The sequence below is a fragment of the Anastrepha obliqua genome, chromosome 3, assembly GCF_027943255.1.
Source record: "Anastrepha obliqua isolate idAnaObli1 chromosome 3, idAnaObli1_1.0, whole genome shotgun sequence".
NCBI lineage: Eukaryota > Metazoa > Arthropoda > Insecta > Diptera > Tephritidae > Anastrepha > Anastrepha obliqua.
Window position 1 is genome coordinate 35038460 of NC_072894.1, and position 21061 is coordinate 35059520.

The 21061-nt window shown below is 38.8% G+C and overlaps 1 protein-coding gene across 1 annotated transcript in view; it reads right to left on the reverse strand.

The window, feature by feature from the left end:
- Window positions 1-467: 467 nt before the first annotated feature.
- Window positions 468-21061, reverse strand: part of LOC129241916 (kin of IRRE-like protein 3) — a 46876-nt gene continuing 26282 nt past the window's right edge. Inside the window, exon 4 of the mRNA XM_054878467.1 lies at window positions 468-662. Within this exon, the coding sequence (XP_054734442.1) occupies window positions 468-662 (195 nt within the window). The remainder of the gene's footprint in view (window positions 663-21061) is intronic.

A 21061-nucleotide genomic window follows, 5' to 3' on the forward strand; every position in this document is an offset into this window, starting at 1 on the left:
CAAACATTTCTCAACCCATTTTGCCATTCTCTCTCCATTCGAATCCACTGTTGGTCGGCTTTACCAACCTGTACATACGCATAGTTCAATAATTATTCTCAAAGAGCATCAGTTCGTATTGAAATAATTTTTTCGCCAAATTCATGTGAAAATATTTGAGTCCTTTATGCCAATGTAACTGTCATATTGGGGCATACAATGCGAAGTCCCGTCCCTGTCGACCTGAATATATGGGGGTATGTAAGAATGTACGTGGGCATATCCGTGCATTTACTTATTGTATTTGGTCTCTTGCGATCTCTTTCCTGGATACATTCGCTTGCTGCTACGTAGCATTTCACCTTTATATATCATACATATATTTCTGCGTATATCATTGGTTATGTCATCATGTACCAAATCCATATATATATACATTCTTTTAAATATACATATGCGCGTAGTCATACCCTGGCAATGGATTACATTTAAGTAGTATACATTTTGTACTCACCGTTGAGCACATGGACCCGCACGCTGGCTACGTCTGCATTCGATGGTGCACAGGAATATTTCCCCGAATCGGCTAAGTCGGCATTTTGAATAAGTAGGAATGATGTAGTCACATCACCTTTTTCGGTAATGACCGAAACACCGCCGCGTGATGAATCATAATTGATGACCTGTTAAGTGGAGTAAAATGTATGAGAGTCAAGAGACACAATTTGGGATTTGCAATTAAGGGGCATGTTGATTGATTGTAAACGAGGATTATAAATATGTATATGTTTGTATATGTATGGATACATATTGGATAAATACATATATATTATGTATAGATTATATATTGATTACTTTGAATAAGTAAGTGTTTCAAAGTAATATGTACATATGTATTTATGTATATTGTTAGGTTAGGTTAGGTTGAAGCGGTTGTCTTGTGGGACAAGCTCAGGCTCATAGCATAGAGAACTTGCCTTTATCTCTCCTAAACGCTTTGTGTAATTTTCAAACATTTCAGAATATGCCAAATAGTTGCAGAACTGATATCTTCCAATTCAATAAAAAATTGTTTATCTAAAATGAAAAATCTACGTCTGGATAGAGCAGAATAATGGCACAGAAGGTATGAGATCATCTCTTCCGCTTCCTCATCTAAACAACTTCTACAGAAGTCATGTGTTTGTACACCCATCTTCGGGGCATGCCTACTTATTAAGCAAGCACTGAGCATGGAGGCCGACCGAAATTGACGTTCCGTCGACAACCGAGGCGCTTGAGTCATTGACTCAGAATGACGTACTATTTGGTATTTTTTATGTATGCCGGTCTGGACTTCCCGTAGTAATGGAGAAAGTAGTCCCGGGAAGGGTGTCTCCCCAGAAGAAGAGGAGGGATTGGTTTAGTGGCCATAACACTCAATGCACTGCGAAGATATTTTGAAATGTGATAATTGAAATCGGTGTGCTAAGACTGTGCTTATTTTTACTTAGAAGAGGTTCTTTGCGTTTAGCATTGAGAATCGGCCACAATTGGGGGGTGATTCTGCATGTGGTTTCATTACGCCATTTTCCATTCACAGTTTATTCACGATTTCCTCAAAGATAAGTAGCTTACGAGTTTGTAAGGGTATGCCTATGTCATTGTCTGTGTACTTATCTAATTCATCTACTAGTTTATCGGATTTACAGTTAGCCTCAAAGTCACAAAGGCCAGAAACAATTGCTACCTCTAAGTGAAATGTCTCAGCCATCTCGTTACGGGATGTGTGGTATTTCATAGCTTTCTTAGAGGTAGTCTACTGCTTTGTGAGAGATTTTATGGCCGGCTGACTATCACTGAAAATGTATATATCATCTCCAGGTTTCGCATCACACTGTGCCACGGCTGAAAGACACTACAGTAGTTGGGGAGCCAAAAACTGAAAGAGGTCATCAGATGGTCAGAATATACGTTTCCGCCTACTCTGCCCTTGAGCTTTGATCCATTTGTGTATAGATGGATTGACTCTACCTGTCTTACATGGTCCCGTTCCCACTCTTTCATTGAGGGTAAGAGGAACGTGAACGCGTAGTGTAGGCGGAAATGCATAGCCCACTAGTTGGGCAAGCTCCGACATGCCAGCTAGGATTTTACCGTAGCTATACTCTGTGTTTGACCACTCGCTTAGTGGGTACCGGTGGCCTAGTGCTCGGGTTTAGGGTACTTTCAGAATTTTCTTTTACAATAAAAAACACGAGAAACCATATTTAAATTTTTTAGGCTTTTTATTTAACTTCTTTTACATACAAAAATGAAAAAAAAAATTTTTTTAATGTTCATAATTTTAAAAATGCCGCTGGAGTTGACCCTACCGAAAAATTTGTCTTGCACTGTGTTGTCCATTTTGGCTTTTCTATTTATCTGGAACACAAAAACCAAAAAAATTATTTGTCAGTATGACTTGAGCTATGACCCGCTACTAGAATAAAAAAAATTTGAAAATGGCGGGGTTCAGAATTTGACTCTCTAAAACTCTGGGTTTCTCAGTTTTTTTAGTCAAAAAAGTAAAAAATAATTGAAATAATAATATGAATCTAGTACGGGCGATAGCTATTGATGTTGGGAAAAGCAGATTAAAATTTCAGATGATTTGGTGAATAGTTTGTTTTTTTTGACAACACCAGACCGAAAAACGGCGTTTCGAGATAAATGCGTTTAAAGTTTGAGGTACAGGAGCACGCCGATCGCTCTCTACCGGGTTAATGGGTTGTAGAAGCTATAATATTGGGAATGTCCGCACGCAAATTTCACAGCAAATTCTTAAGATACTATACTTTCGAAATATTGAAAAAACAAAAAATCGATTTTTTTTAATTTCTAGACCACTGGGTCCCCTTAAAGTGCTCAGCCTTATTGCCGCACTGCGCACGATATATCTTGCCTGTAGATCTACCGGTAGCAAGTTTAATGTCGCATAGACATATGGAATGCCTTCGATGGTATGGTGAACATTGCGCCGGTTTTAAGAACAGAAGTGAGACTTTGAATCTTGTCAACTCTTTTGATGTTTACAACCTTCTCAAGGTTGATGTTGACTTTGCAATGCTGCTGAAGAATGCGATGATCTAGCAAAGAAATAAGATTAAGAGTCTGCTGATTCGGGGCTGGAGAAAAATCTAAAAGTAAAAGCTCACCAGAGTAAGTTCTTTCTTTATAAAGTCTCATCGAACGAGTCCATAATAAAGGCTGATTTACTAATTGAGCTGGTAGGATTTTATTTTTTAAAAAGTAAGTTCATCTACTCTATAAAATTGACTAAGATCATAATTTACAAATACTTCACTGCAATTATTGTCCGGGTACATTATCCAACATTTTTATTACATGAAAATAGAGGCTTGCATTTCGACCCTGAGGTATATTATACCCAAATTAAATTATTATATAAGTATAATTGACGCGTGCAATCTATGTTAGGTGTTCGGGCCGAAATTTCACTCAAAGTTTTGGTTGGTTGGGCGATTTAATGTTGGTCTTATTTTTTTGTATACATATATATTTGCTTTTTTTATGTTTGTTTTTGCTTACCATATAAATAAATTCTATCGGTGGGAAAAAGAAAATGCAGCTAAATATGGGAATATCTGTCATGTAATTAAATAATTCATTAAAAAGCTAAGTTTTTTTGTAATTTACCAGAAGTTGAGCGCAATCACCATGAATGTGAAATGAGGTGTAGCTGAAATTAAGCACTATACCACCTTGATAAAAAATTCCCGGAATATATTCAGAAAATTCAAAAGTGTTTTGTTCAGCGACTGATCGAGTTCCCGAAACATTTCTGGAACTGTATTCTCGGTATAGTCATCAGAGCCGTCTTTATTTCCTTTCAGCTATCAAAACGCATTCTCCGTAATGGTTTTTAACCCGATCAAACAGAAAAAAATCGCAGGGAGCCGTATGAGGGGAATTCGATGACTGTTGGATGGTAGTCGTTCCTTGGTAAAAAATTCACGGATAATGATGGCACTGTGCGAAGGTGCGCAAATGCGTTATCATGGTGCAGATCTTCGAGCTACTTCCCCACAAATCTTTTTTATTCAAGAATTCTTTAACGTGAACGTCTCTTAATGTCCAATTAATAGTCTTCAATAACTGTCTGACCTTCTTGCCAAAATTCGTGGTATACATAAAAGCCATTGTAACCTAGAAAAACTGCTTGCTCGCTTTCTGTTTCGACTGAAAATGATGTGGTTTTTAACACACTTTTATTAGGTCGGGTTGTATGTATGTATGTATGTATGTAACGGAATCTTTGAGCTTAATTTTCACTGGCTTCTAAAAATCTGATCGACTTGAAATTTTGCACACCTATCAAGGACCGATGACAATGCAATAATTTGATAAAAGTTTTCCATTATTCTTATTAGGATTGCCAGGAGTAATATTTTCTTTTTTTTGCTGTGGGCGAATAGTAAGGTGAATTTGGTTCTAAAATGAAAAATCTTTATTTATTCTTGTATATCAGTTTAATCAGATTAATCAGTTTATCAGATTAATTCTTTATCATGGCCGATAACTGCATAGCTCTAGACTCACAGTCGATAAGAAAGGAATTAAATATAACACGAATATATCGAATCATTTATTCACTGACTGCAATGATAACAATAATTTTCATTCATAATAAAAAAAAAAAAAATAGTTTAAAGAAACTAAAAAACACGCTTTTATTGCTAATCGAACTAAAAAGTAGAAAATAAATTTTAATGACAAAGGAACCTATAATGAAGTAATAGCAAATCGAACGATCAGTCATAGTCAACTACCTCAGAACAGAACTATAACAAAAATTAAGATACAAATAGAGTAATTCAAATTAGAGTTAAAAGCGTGGGATGCATTTTGCTTCACTTTCATAACCCTCTGTACATAGGTAGTTGCCAATAGAATGATTGTAATATTTACTATATCAAGCATCCCACGCTTTTAACTCTAATTTGAATTACTCTATTTGTATCTTAATTTTTGTTATAATTCTGTTCTGAGGTAGTTGAATATGACTGATCGTTCGATTTGCTATTACTTCATTATAGGTCCCTTTGTCATTAAAATTTATTTTCTACTTTTTAGTTCGATTAGCAATAAAAGCGTGTTTTTTATTTTTTTTCAACTATTTTTTATTTAGTGTTTGTTCTTGCGGAGTTCTCCGCTCACTCGGCTGAGTTCCGAATTACTTGTTGTACTCATAAATCCGCGAATCTAGTATCGTCTCCAGTAAAAATGCGTTTGACGAGTGTTGTGTCGGATTCAGCCTTGAGAATTCTGTCTCTGGCGATATCAACTCGGCCTCTTTTCTGGATCCATAAGCAATGGTCAAGACCTCTACGAGGTCTCTGATGGATAATTTGCGGATAATGCCCCACTTTTCTCTCACTTTATTGATGTTTTCATCAGTTTTCGATGTCGATGACCTGTCACTATGTTCGTCACCCTCGATGGACTCACGTTTTTTTTAAAGCGTTTATGCGACTCGTGAACGGCTGTTTTCTTTAGAGTGTAAGTAACGAAACAGTTTCCTTCCTTAGAGATACTAAAGTTTTCGCACCATAGAACTCATTTTTAAAGCAAAATCCAATACAAACTCGAAAATCAAATCAATTCTCAAAACTGTAAAAGTCGAAAGCCTGTGAAGAGGGTGATTTACTCAAGATGGCGTAACTTTTACAAATGCCAAGCAATGGCAATACAATTTAGGTAAGAATGCTAGTCACAAATGTGGCAGCCCAGCAAAAAAAAAAAACAGTAAAATAGGTTGACCTAGAGCATCAGCTGTCGGTTATTTCGGGAACTTTTTGAATAAGTTCGTGCGGTTTTTTTCGAAATTTGAAACTTTATTGACGTAAAATGGTTACAAATTTAATATTCAAAGTATTGTCCATCGCTTACTACTACTTTTTCCCATCTTTCTGGCAATTCACGGATTCCCTTTGTGAAAAATTCGGTCGGTTTTGCCGCAATCCACGAATCGATCCATTTTTTGACTTCATCGTAATTACGGAAGTGCTGGTCAGCCAGGCCATGTTGCATCGATCGGAAGAGATAGTAATCGGATGGCGCAAGGTCTGGACTATACGGCGGGTGGGGTAGGACATCCCATTTGAGCGTTTCTAAGTATGTTTTGACCACTTGTGCAACATGTGGCCGAGCATTGTCATGTTGCAAAATAACTTTGTCGTGTCTATCGGCGTATTGCGGCCGTTTTTCTCGCAGTGCTCGGCTCAAACGCATCAATTGTCGTCGGTAGACATCCCCCGTAATCGTTTCATTCGGTTTCAGTAGCTCATAATACACAACACCCAGCTGGTCCCACCAGATACACAGCATAACCTTCAGGCCATGAATATTCTGCGCCGACGTCGATGTTGAAGCATGGCCAGGGTATCCATACGTTGCCCGACGTTTTGGATTGTCGTAATGGACCCACTTTTCATCGCCAGTCACAATTCGATGCAAAAAACCCTTTCTTTTGTGCCGTTGAAGCAGTTGTTCGCATGCCATAAAACGGCGTTCAACGTCTCTTGGCTTCAATTCATACGGCACTCAATGGCCTACCTTTCGGATCATTCCCATGGCTTTTAAACGTTTGGAAATGGTTGATTGATCAACTCCCAAAGTTTTTGCAACCTCTTCTTGCGTTTGAGCCGGATCTTGATCGAGCAATTCCTCCAATTCGGTATCCATGAACTTTGGCGGCGCACCCTCGCGTTCTTCGTCTTCCAAGCCAAAATCACCACTTTTAAAGCGTGCAAACCACTTCTGGCACGTTCGCTCAGCTAGAGCATGCTCACCATAAACTTCCACCAAGATACGATGACTTTCGGCTGCTTTTTTCTTCATATTAAAATAATGAAGAAGAATTCCCCGCAAAAACACATTATTTGGCACGAAATTCGACATTTTCAAGTGTGGTAAAAATATTGTTGTTTACGCTTCAAATAAAAAACTTATACTGACGTTTGTGCCTCTCCAATGAATGTTTGGAAATGTGGATCGATGGAATAATAATCAAGTTACGCCATCTGTTGTAAAACCGCACGAACTTATTCATAGTCCTATTATTACTTTTATTTCATTTTATTAACAAGGTAAAGCAGTTTGTAATAGGGGCTCGAGTTTCAGATACAAACAATTATTCATTTGCCATTCTGCAGACACACCATTGCTATGCACCACCGAGCACTGAGTAGAGCTGGCGTCAATGATAAGCCCATCAATCAATTACTTATCTCAAACAATTTGCTACTCAAATCCTCTTTTCGCACCCACTGCACACGTTGTAAAAACAAAATTAATACGTACTTAGTTGAAAAGTAGCAAACTCAGCGCACGAAGGGTGGAACTAAAGGCCAAGTGAAGAATCTAAATAAACATCCAAAGTGAAAAATCAAAATGATTTTAGATTAGCGTAAAGAGTCATGCCATTACCATGCATTTCTTCTTACATACTTTTTCTCCACACTTAGCCTGCGTACTTATACATACTCATACATACATATGTACATGAGTGTGTGCATATGTGTGTTCGTCATAATGAGGCAATTTGCTTGACAACTTTTGACATTACGAACAGAAATTACAATACAAATATGAATTTTGTGCCAACTTCGTGCCGTCAAGTGCTGACGTCCATCAGCAATGGCCCCTCCAGCTGACTATAGTAGCTTATTGAAATTGAAATTGCCTACTTTAGAATGGGGCGTGCATTTCCTTGTAATATTTTTGTTGTGCTTTCTTTTGGAATATGAAACTAGTTCACTCAACTTTTGCGATTGTTATAACGATTTTCATTCTGATTTGGTAACAATTACAAGCCGAGACCGTTTCCAAACACTTCCGCTATGACGAACGGCTTTTCTCTTCTTTCCAAGTACAGGAGGCGGCGGTTGTCAAGACTCTTCCGCTTGCCTTGGCGGCGCTTCCATTTGTTCTAGTTTCCTGTTCAACTTTTTTGTTTACTTTGTTTTCGTTATTCATATTTACTCTTATCGTATTATTATTTTCTTTCTTTGTACAGCTTTCTCTTATTGTTTTTGTATCAGCTGTAGCTTGCTTGCGATTGTGATTAGAAAACAAGATTAGGCAGCACTCTTGCGGCTTTGAGTGGAAGTATATAAGTGGCTTTTGCCACCCCTTGGCGGTGACTTGTAGTTTACTTATACAAATACGAACACAAGCACACTTAAGTGGAGGCAAAATTCTCAACTCAAGTAAACACTTGCTCACATGCATAGCTTCATAAGCATCTGTAAGTTCATACTAGGGATGCGATTTTTATTAATTTTTTTTTGTTTTTGATTTTTACCACGCCGGGATTTTCGGTATCTTGTTTTTACAATCCCGGCCTATTGAGTATTCTTCGGGGATTTAGATATTCTTTATTTTGCAACAACTTAGCTCAAAAAAATTACAGCAATATGGTTTGACACAATATACCAAATCTTGGAAAAGACCCATGAAAGGAGAATCGACACACACCATATTTTCGTCGACTTCAAAGCTGCATTCGACAGTAAGGAAAGGAGTTACCTGTATGCCGCGATGCCTGAATTTGGTATCCCCGCAAAGCTAATACGGCTTTGTAAGATGACGTTGGTCAACACCAGCAGCGCAGTCAGTCGACGAAGGTGAAAAGGAGCGGTGAGAGAGGACAGCCTTGTCCAACTCCAGTGTTGGTTGTTAATGCATCTCTTATGATAGCATTGTGAAGCTGGACTATGATGCGTAAGGTGTTTCCTTTGTCGACGCAGCTGCTTTGGACGTGCTTAAACCGAACGAACGAAAGGCAAAGAGTGTGAAATTTTATTCTGTTCTATATAACGAAGCATAAGAAACATCGTTCTAACTTGCCAAAAAAAAAAAAATAAATCATCACGCTGCAGATTTTTTCATGGAATAAAAAAATTAATTTGCTCCAAAAGAAAAACGACCTGATAAAAAATGGAGCTAAGACACACATCATATTTATTCAGAAGAAAATAAGCCTCATTATTTACACTTATAACTGGAACTTATTTCCTAATTTTTAGTTAAGATTCGAGGTTGGTGAAGAATTAAAAAAAAACTGAGATTTTAATGTAATGATTAGCTGGTATCCTGTAAATTTGTTTTTGCAAAAAAACAACACATCGAAAAAAAAAAAATTGTACATGGAGTTCCTCAGAAAAATAAGAGCAACTTTCTTAAGACTTTAACTGGGTGTCTTTATATCCGAACCCACTATTTTCAACATTAATATTACTTTTTTTGGCGAAATGTAAAATTGATGAAGCCGAATGTTAATTTCACATGAGACTTTTCTTGTGGTGTGCTCATCACACTAACGCCTAAGAGGGCAAGTCACGGTACGTGACACGACAATTTTTGTTCATTCATTTCGCGCACAGCATCGATATTTTCTGGCACACCTAGCACTGTTTTTGGACGATCTTCCCGATTTTCGTTGACCACAAAAAAATTCATTGCACCAACTTTTAACGGTACTAAAGAATGGTGCTTGCTCGCCGTGTAATGTTTTTAGTTCACCGATTCGTTGTTGTCTTGTGCAGCCTCGTTGAAAATTTTGCTAAAAATAGGAACGAAATTTCTCATGGTTTAATTCCATATTTTTGCCAAATTGAATTTTATCCATCAAGACGTTCTAAATGCGTTTATGTCAAGCTCTCCAATGCAAATGCGATTATTTGCCAATAAAATCGGGATCCCGGTGTAACGGGTTTCACATGTCAGTTTCATGCTGATTTGTAAAGCAGATCGAATTGATGTGGACGTTTTCTTTGCTTAGCCTGCCTACGCCAATACGACTTGTGGTGGTTTTAGTTTATTTCTTTTGTTGTTAAATTATATATCAACAACTTTTTGCGTCCTTACTAGGTTGCTATTTCTTTATGAGTCGATATACATATTTTTTTATGCTTTGTTTGTTGTTGTTCTCGTTATTCTTGTTGTTATTGCCGTTTATTCTTTCACAACCGATAACAAAGTTTATGTGGCACCACCATCATCACTACAGCAAACCCTCTTCGCAAGTCTCCAGCTATCCAAACTATGTGAATTTACTTTACGGTTGCTAGGTGCGGTTATTAAGTAAAATTACTGATGATCTAAGATATTTATTTTAATATGGCACCAATTTATTTATTATCATTTTCAAGATGCACTGCTTGTCTATTCATGCAATCAGCTCGCGCGAACCTTCCATTGCTCGAAACTGTGGGAAGTTTTCTTCTGACAGCTTCTTCAGGATGTGTAACGCTTCTTTCAGTATGACAGAACTTGAGTCATGTTCTCTTTAATGAAAACTTTACCATGCTTTTTACCTTTAATCTTTGTATGGAAGTCGCACTGGTCAAGATCTAGCAAATAAGGTTGATTTGCCTACATAGAAATCCATTGACGGACAATGTGGAATAACCCAGTACGTTATCTTGTTCATACTTTTGTTTAAGCCATTATCGAGCTTACGCCAGCTATTTCAGGGTGACATATTGGTAAAACTCTGATTTTTTCAAAATTGAGCCAAGAGTCTCACAAATTGGTAATCTACGCGGCAAGTCTAATAAGAATCATCAGTGAATCTCTCAAGAGTGAATCTCTTTTGTCAAAAGTTTCAGAAGTAGTCTTTAAAAGTTGCAAGTGATAATTTACATACATGATTTTTTTATTATTTATTTATTTATTTATTAACATTTTTCCTGCAAATACACGACTCCTTTCAAATAAAGGACATCAATATACTGATTTTTTTTACAGAAGCAAGAGATGGCGAATTCGAAAGAAAAGGCTTTACGCTAAACTTTTGGCGATGGGTGGCGTTTTTCAGATGTGTACTTCTACTATATAATAACATTAGTCCGAATATTTAAAGGCCACACCTCGTATGCGTTTGAAATTCTTAAATACATTTTGCTTCTGAGAAACTAATAAGCACTCGTCGGGAAAGTTTATAAACGCTAAATTTGTCCGACGATTAACTGGGAGCTCTTAGTGCTGCCATTCAAGCATAAGTTTAGATAGTTTGGTTTGACGGAATGAGTAGTGAAGCGTCAAAAGCTTATAGTGTTTATATAGTGTGTTATGTTCTCAATTGGCATTTGTGATGGTGCAGCAATTACTGTTTATCTGATTATTTTGTTTGAGTTGAATTTAGGAAGTCAAGTGATTCTCGATCCTAGCGGGGTAAGACCAATTTGAATTCTTAACGAAGTTTACCCTCAGTCATAAGTTTATTTTAAAAAATCACTGCCTCGTCACTTAGAGTTTTAGATATTTGCTCCCGATCGAATCATTAGCTGCCTACTCGATAAAAAAAGCTTTAGAAACGGCTTTCTGGGTGTGCTTAAATCGAACACATCTGGTTGGCACGTAAGCCTCATTTCTACTTTCTGCCGCTTGTTTTCAATTTTGAACCATGCGAACAATAAGGCAGCGACCAGTAAGGTGACGTTGCCAGATTTGTGGTGAATGAAGCCGCCATTCGATTCGCCGTCGAATCTTTTGGCAGCTACAAGTTCCTCGGACCAGATGGCACTTATCCCGCCATGCTGAAGGAAGGCATAGAGTCAGTGACTGCAGCCCTGAAGAAAATCTTCACTGCATGCGTCAAGCTTATATATCACGCTCGTGGAGGATGGTGAGGGTCGCTTTCATCCCTAAGGTTGGGAGAGATGACTACACCAGCCCCAAAAGCTAGAGACCTATCAGCATGACCTCTTTCATGCTGAAAAGTCTCGAACGGCTAGTGGATTTGCATATGCGTCAGAAGTCGCTGAAGGTTTACCCAATCTCTCCATTTCAGCATGCCTATCAAAGCGGAAAATCCTGCGAGTTGGCACTGCAAAACCTTGTTGCTAGGATAGAGCAGGCCATCGACAGAAGGGACTACGCTTTGGGATTCTTTTTGGAAATAGAGGGGGCTTCTGATAATGCCACTTTCGTCAGTATGCGCAGCTCTGCCAGCAGACATGGTGTAGACCGGGTGCTGGTGAATTGGATTCGTTCAATGCTAGCCAAAAGAATCGTCACGCTGCGGGCGGAGGAGGATTTGCTGGTGTCGACCGGGGTTAATAGAGTTTGCCCCAAGGTGGTGTGCTGTCTCCATTGCTCTGGTGCATAGTGATCGATCCTCTACTCACCACCTTAAATGGTGTTGGAGTCCACAAACAAGCATATGCGGACGACGTTGCCTGTTTGATAACGGGTCCTTCACTTATGAACATCTGTAGAAAAGTGCAGAAATGTTTGGATATGATTGACACTTGGAGCTGTGCGAATGGGCTATCGACAAATACCGCCAAAACTGGTATTGTCCTCTTTACCAGAAGGAGGAAACTTGATGGACTCGTTCTGCCTAAGGAGTCACAATCCAGCTATTCAAAGAAATTAAATATCTGACAGCCTTCTGGCAGTGCATAGGTGTCTTTGGGAAAACGTGGGTTCTTTCTCCTAGCAAGGTCCTATGGATCTATCACTATTATCTCCTATGCATCAGTGGTCTGGATGAGTAGATTCTCCCTCGTGGGAGTCAGGAGAACCTTATCGAGACTACAACGCACTGGGGCCATCTGTTGTACTCGAGCTTTTCCGACTACTTCAGGCCCGGCATTAGATGTTCTGATTGGTTTGACACCACTTGCCGCTTTCATCCGAGGAGTGGTCTTGAAAGGCATCTGCAGGCTGAAACCCAATGGAAACTGCTACGGCCTCTGTCCGGTATTGGAAAACAGAGTAGGCATGGACTTCGATCCAACGATTCTCTACATGCACCTTGCCTCCATGCCATCATGAGTCGTACTTTAAAAGAGATACAGTGTAGTGCTGCCAGAGGCTCAGTTGTGGTCAAACTCAGAAAATGAGCCCGGCAAACACTGTTTTTACATTTTTACGGATGGCTCCAGGACCGAGCATGGCTCCGGCTCTGGGGTCTACGTGGAATCCAGCGGGACAAAACTGCACTTTGCTCTTGGAATGCATGCATCTGTGTTTCAAGCGGAGGTGTATGCAATTCAAGAAGTGATGAACTTTGTTTGTTTCACGCTCAACTACGCCCCATACGTAGTAATCCACGGGACTAAGATCAGGGGAATTGGGCGACCATAAGTACGATGTTCTGTGGTTATAGAAATTTTCAGCTATCCAACCAGGTGTCGCCATCGCTTTGTGTGAAGGAGCAGAGAGCAGAGTCTTGACTGTCACCACGCACACTATTACTACACGATTTCTCTACTGCCTTTATATATATATATATATATATAATTGGCGCGTACACCCTTTTCGGGTGTTTGGCCGAGCTCCTTCTCCTATTTGTGGTGAGCGTCTTGATGTTGTTCCACAAATGGAGGGACCTACAGTTTCAAGCCGACTCCGAACGGGCAGATATTTTTATGAGGAGCTTTGTTATGGCAGAAATACACTCGAAGGTTTGCCATTGCCGGCCGAGGGGCGACCGCTATTAGAAAAATCTTTTTCTTAATGTTTGTGTTTCACCGAGATTCGAATCGAAGTTCTCTCTGTGAATTCCGAATGGTAATCTCGCACCAGCCCATTCGGCGACAGCGGCCGCCTTTTGCTTACTGCCTTTAGAACCTCGATATATGAAGCAGAATTCACGCGAATCCTTGAATAAAGAAGTGTTATGGCATGACACCATGTTTAACGTTGTTTAACCGGAAAACTCGCTGTTCCCGTTTACGCCATTTTGGCCGAGTATAAAAAAGCACGCCAGTCGCCAGTCGCCAGAATATTTCTCTCAAACACTCCAAGGGACGCTTCATCGAATGTTGTCATCGTCCAATCTTCTGTGGCGTATGATAGAGCATAAAGAGTGTTAGTCTTATTCGTCGAGAGAGGACTTTACTACTCAATTGCCTACAAAGTATCAATTGTTGGCAAGAGAGACTCTCTCGGTGTTATTGTTGGTTCCTAAATAAACGAGATCTCTTACAATCTTGAAATTATAAGTGTCAACAGAGACGTTGGTGCCGATATGCGAGTGCGATCACTTTCCAGTTTGGAAAAGACAGAACTAAACGCACGGCATATGCCAACAATTGTACGGTCTTATAAAAAATTGTGCCTGGCTATGGCTCGCAGGATCTTTTCTAGATTCAGGGTTAACTGCACGACAGCGAATCACCCTGTCTGAAAACTCGTTTGGTATGCAACGGTTTGGAGACGCCCTTCCCAATTCTGACGACGCTGCTGGTATTGAGCAATGTCACTTTGCATAGCCGATTAGCCCCGACATAAACTGTCTTCAGCGCATAACATAGAATTTATACCGCAGACCTTCATGAACTGCTCGATGGATAACACTCTCAGAAACATTGATTTTTAATGATCCTCGTCAATCATAACTTGCACTTGTTGAATGACAAAACATGTGTCATATTTTTTGCGTTTTGCAAATTCTGCATCACGGCGAATCTTATGAACGAATGAATGGGCGCTCTTAAGAAAATTGTAAATTTCTTTAATCGGTGTGATTTGTACCTAAAACGTGTATCACTGTAAGTCTCTTCATTTCTTGAGTTAAGTCGTAGTACTCCATGTCTCCGTAGTACTCTAGTACTCCATGTCTGAAAAAGTGCAACAAGAAAAATAATGGTTTCAGGAAGTTATTGTCGCATATATGCACGTCCTCAACTACCCTATGCACCCTGCATGTCAAGTATGGTTAGCTTCTTATATTTTCGTCGTAAGAATATTTTAACCACAGGTCCAGCGAGACGAATGCATCAATTCAATATGATAATAAGTAATCAAACACACCAGCTATCAAACACATAAGCTATTCATGCTATTTCCAGCATTGTAACGCTTCTACTTAAACATTAATTATTCATTTTGTTTGCATTTTATTCTACAAGGAATTCTACCTTGACTCCGCGATGTTCAAATTATTGCAGACTATCCGCAATATACCTGAGAACATAGCATTGCCATTCATTTTGTTTTTATTGTACTTCATTTATTTAAATTTCTACTTTTACTCCTATGCTGCAAAGCTTAACCGGCGCTTAAGCCTTTTCATTGTTTTTGTTTGGTGTATGCTTTTGCTTGCAGAATACGCGTTTAGCATATCCTTAACCCGCTTTTTCTATTCGCGCTAAGCAAATAACTCCTTGAATTGCCAGCAGCACGACCCCTTTGCTGATAGCATCATTAGTAGCGTAATCTTTCGCTAAGTTAGGTGCGAGGCGAATATTTTGACTTTGTTGAGTGGATGCAAAAGAAAACCTAAACATTTTTCTATTATACTTGTATTATAATTTTTTTGCGTTTCTAATTTTCCCCATTTCATGCTGAAACATTGCTTTTTTTCATACTCCGAGAGGTTTTCTTGCCATCAACTCCGCTATACTATGGCGTCCTGTTTTATTTTACTTTTAATGAATATTTACAGTAGCGTGAGTATCATTTCGTCCCTGCGTTTTGGTTTTGTTCTTAGATGCCATAATTTTGCTTAAATTTCATATTTCTGTATTTTTGTTTTCGCACTTAAGTATTTTGAGCTAATTTTTTTGTTTCTTGTCACAATATTTTCGAACAAATATTTGCATCTAATTAACACGGCTAAGTGACAGTTTTCCTTAGAGGAGTTGGAATCTTACTTCGTCTACGTGATTTATGAGTTTAATGAAAGTGACAAGCTTTTTTGCAGCAAATCTAATTAGTGTTTGGAACGTGATTGTCAACCCTAAGTTATCTAAGTTGGGCACTGTCTGAATGGATTGTTTTTGTAATTCACGCTTTTTTTTTCATTTAACAGATGTTGGGGTTACATTTTCGATTTAATTAATTACTAAGTAGTATTTTCACCAAAAGAAGAGTGAGATTCATTTCGGTCAAAAAATTAAACAAATTTAACTAATTTCTAAAAATGGATACTTAAAATAAACATAGAGGATGTCCAAATAAGAACGATGGGAAAAGAAATTTAAATAAAAGCCAAAACGCTGTGAGATATCAAATTGATTCTGGCTGTATTTTGAATTTATTAGGTGTAACTAGGTTCTCGCTGTTTATCAATAGATGCCACCAGCAGTGTATGCTAATCGATTATAACATAACCTAAACGTCATAAACCAAGCTAAGACATATGGTCAATGAACTGCTTCGACACATTAGTGATTTTGTTTTGGTATCCTATGCTGTTGGTTTTGTGAAAATGTCTGATTTTGTGCCGAAAAAAACGGGATGTGAAGCGCGTCGAGAGCTACAAAAAGTTTATGGCGATGGTGCTTTAAGTGAAACAACGAGCCGAAAGAAAGGTCAAAAACCTTCGAAGACGCTGAATTGGAGGTATTGCTTAATGAGGATCCGTGTCAAACGCAAGAAGAGCTTGCTTCAGTATTAGAAGTTACCCGCCAATCCATTTTCAAGAGATTTGATGCTCTGGGAATGATTCAGAAACAGGGGAAAAGAAAGTAATGGGGACTGCCCGGTCATGCTTCTACGTCGTCGCCTCAGCCGAATATTCACACTCCGAAAGTTATGCTATATATTTGGTGGGACTAAGTTGGTGTTATTTATTATGAACTGTTAAAACCAAGCGAAACCTACACTGGGGATCGGTATCGACTTCAATTGATGTGATTGAGCCGAGCACTGCGCGAGAAGCGGCCGCAATACGCGGAGAGGCATGAAAAAGTGATTATACAGAATGACAACGCTCGGCCTCACGTTGCCAAACCCGTTAAAACCTACCTGGGAACACTCAAATGGGAAATCCTGCTCCACCCGCCATATTCTCCAGATATTCCGCCCTCCGATTATCGCCTGTTCCGAGCGATGGCCCATGGTCTAGCTGAGCAGCAGTTTCATTCATATGAAGACATCGAAAAGTGGCTTGATCCGGGGATAGCCTCAAAAGTTGAACAGTTTTACGGCGACTGTATACGAGATCTACCAGAAAGATGGGAAAAATAAGTAGCCAGCGATGGGTAATACTTTCAATGATTCACTTGTAACCATTTTTTCAGAATAAAGTTGTATTTTCATAAAAAAAAAGCGAGAACTTAGCTGCGCAGCTAATAGTTGAATTTTTATTATTGAGTGAGGACTTGTGCAGAAGATGACTAAATGAAAAAGAGATAGAGGCGATTTTGCAACTTCTGAAATTTCGCTTTTGGATTGACCAACAGTCGGATTTCTGCGCAACATTTGCAAAGCCGAATTAATAAACTCATGAAGTTGTATACCGTCGTTCGGCCTCCATCCTTGCGTCATCAAACCTTATATCATTATAACCCAACACCAATCAAAAAAACAAAAAAAAAAAAAAAAACAGACGGGCTTACTCTCTGGCTATGCCTCATTCAGGTGATCAGCGCCGAATAATTTCGACGGCTATTTTTAATCAGTCGCTTCACATTTTAAATTTTTCGCGCTGTGGTGAATTGCCTGTACATTGAAACCATTATAACGACCGATGAAGATGCGAACTCAAAATAAGCGTTGCTTCTTTACAACTGAGTCTGGGGTTTATTTGATGCTTTTGCAGCTTTTCATGCGGTCGGTGGCAGTAGCAACGCTTAATACGGGTCTCATCAGACTATATCACCCTTTCCAGTCTTCAAGCACTCCAGTGTTTGTGCTTTTTACAGAATCTCCACCTCACTTTCGTATTTTTGTCAGATAATGCTGCCTTTTATGGCTTGATGGCGGCCTCCAACACGATTTTTTCAGCGTTTTGCAAGCTGTACACTTTCTGATGGGCTTTTAAATCTTTTGTGGGGCTTTTTTTGTTGTTTCAGTTACTTGATGAGTCACTGCTCGCGCATCTGATTGATTGGGACGCCTTTTGGTAAACTTTGGAGTCTTTATATTCCGTCGTTCAAGAATATTAAGTACAGTTTGTACAGTACAAATTTCCAAAGTACCATATTCGTCTTAGTGGGAATATACCTATACACAGTTAATATACTTTGATATTTACATATATACATTTGGATAAAGTGCTGAGATGAGTCCACCTCATCCTCCATATAACTTACGCAGAAAGTACTCCAATAGTGCCGAGTCTCCTAGCTTGTACATCTCGCTGCGAATGTCCAGTAAGGCTACCTACGAAATTCGAGTGCTGAGATTTTGTTAACTTCAGGAGATTCCTCGATCGCCTCCGATCTACTCATGGCCAGAAAGATTTCGCGACTTAGTATACAAGTTTGTGTACTAAGCCAGCGCTCGCTGAGTTGAGCAGACCGGTAGTCAACGGGATTTGAATAATCCTCTCGTTTCATCTGCCTCGCAGTTTCGCTATAACCAGGCACCCGGATGAGCCTTATATTCAAGAATTCGGATGCTATCGAAAGGGAAGACAAACAGCGCCCTGGCTACCGCTTGGCTGTCGGAGTAGAGATTAGCCTCTATGGTAGTTATTACACGAGTGAGCAGCCAATCAGCTGCTTCTTTAATTGCCGCTACCTCTGCTTGGAATACATTGCAATGGTCCGGGAACCTATAATTGAGTCTGATTGAGAGCTCCATGCAGAATACTCCACCACCAATCCTTCCATCCAATTTTGAGCCATCCCTGAACAGATTTACAAGCCTTTGCCTCCAAGCAGTGCACTTCGCCCACTCTTGCCTTGATGGAATGTGAGTGGCGAATGTTCTGCTCGGATTAAGCAGAGGTGCGCATTGATCAGTCGTCCAGGGGATGAATCCTTAGTTCCTAAGTTCCTTTGTAGTCTTTGCTTTTCAGTCTGATTGCTCCCACGGTTTTTGATAGATGCGTGTATCTCAACAACGACTTAATAAAACCCGCCCAAAATTGGCAAACGGAATGCGCTCCACGTCATTTAGATAAGACATAAATATTATTGGGTTCGAATAAAACCACGAACCCTTTATATTATCGCGCACACCTGTGCTCAAGGTTATTAGAACTTTTATATGTTCAGACTAAATTTCCGTTCCTTCGTCTGATGCTACAAGCTATAATCCGAGAAATAGTTGAAATATTTCTGCGATTCTCAACGTAGGTTCGTATTGCAAATGAGTGAAGCCGGTCGATAGCCATGACCTCCTCTCATACAAAATTAATAAACTCTAATGAAATATCCATGGCAAGAGCTCAGTTGACTAATGTAGTACTAAAGTTTTGGAAGTAATTTTGTTGAAAAACAATGACTGAAATGAACTAGCGCTTTATAGGAATCATGTTTTCCCCAATATCATATGGAATAGTTAGCAGTAATAAAGCAAAAACCACAAAAGCAATGTATCTTCACTTTGCTTCTGGTCGCTAGAATTTCAAAATCTATAAACAAATACTGACAAATATTTTCCCTATTGGAAATCTGGACTCACGGCATTGTGAAGTGCTCAGCCTTAAAATCTGTATTAAGAAAATTATAATTAGCAATGATTTAAATTCATGGAAAATATTTAGAATTGGATTGAAATTTATGTTGATATGTAAACCTAGAGAAAAAAAATTTATTCTCTATTTAAAATATTCTACGATGCCAGCAGACAGGAAAAATAATTGGGTATTTCCAAACATGAATAGTTCGTGCATAGCTGCCATGATAGTATTTGGAATGCTATTTCTGATTCTCTAATTCTATTTATCTTTGCGTTTGTTTGATTAAAAGCTAAAATGTGGATGAGTATGTAAAATTCGGTCCGGAGTGAATTTAGTACTTCCCTACTTGCTTTTACTTTATAAAGGATAATGCACATATATATGTAGATACGTACTCGTATGTGCACGAATTTTGCAGAGTAGTTTCGTTCTTTAACCACATCGCATTAAGAGATATGACAAAAATCTGCTTATGTACACACACATTTACATGCATACACAAGTAAGTGCCAACTTGATCATATTTCATATTTAGTAGTTAAGCTCTCAGGTGTATGTATGCACATTTGAACGGGCCAATTTGTTCTTAAAAGATATAACCGACTTTGTTTCGGTGACTGAGGTATTCTATTAGCAATTCTGATCCTTCAGTGCTTTAAAATGCAATCGAGCTTTTATCTACTAATACCCAAAATATTATATGTACATATGTATATGTATATGTTTTTGTACGAAATTCTTTGTATGTGAGTTGTAGGTACGAGAAATTGAATTTTTGATATTTATTTTGCTCGCAACTCACCGCTTAAAATAGCGTAAAATTAAAAACGTTAAACCAAATTTTCACTATGCACTTCCAAATAAATAAAAAATATATGAAAAACATTAATGTATTTATAGGGTTTGGGAATAAGTTCATAGCTTTTTTAAATTTCCTTTTATTCTTCAACGATATGTTTGCTGTTTGGTAAAGGGGAAATATTCATTCAATGAAACTCTTTCTGTTCTACGCAACTATGTTAATTGTATTTTTGAGTTATTTATTTATTTATTATTTTCGACACCTGTTCTTCTTTGCTTTTCATCGAGATCAAAAAGCTGGCGAGGCCGCCGAAATAGTACGCGACATTTCCGAAGGGTATGAAAAAGGTGTCATAGGTAAGAAATGGCTTGCAAAGTATCTACAAAAATAGCAACTTTGATGTCAGTGATACGTTCCGCAGCGGAAGGCCTTCTGAATTCGATGAAGAACGTCTCAAATCACTTTGAAGGAAAACGATTGCCAAACCAGTCGTAAGTTGGCGGAAAAAATGTGCTGCGATCATAAGACTTTTTTCAACCACCTTCATCCAACGGGATTTCCCAAAAAATTGGGAGCCTAAGTGCCTCACAAGCTCAACCCAAAAACAAAGAAACAAAAAAGTCTCCTCCAAATTGCTTCTTAGCATCTCGCCCGCCATCTGTTGCTCGAACCTTCACGGGAAATGAGAAATGGTGCCTATACATCAATATGAAGCAAAGAAGGGAGTGGCTCCTGGAGATACGCCTAGGCCGAGAGTCAAGCCGGATCTTTATCCAAAGAAGGTCATAATGTGTGTTTGGTGCGACTGGGAGGGCATGGTGCGTTGGGAAATGCTCGAAAAGAATGCCTCAGTTAACAAAAAACTCTGCATTGCCCAGTTACATCGCGTGAATGAGGCTATTCGACTAAAAAGACCCCATCGACAT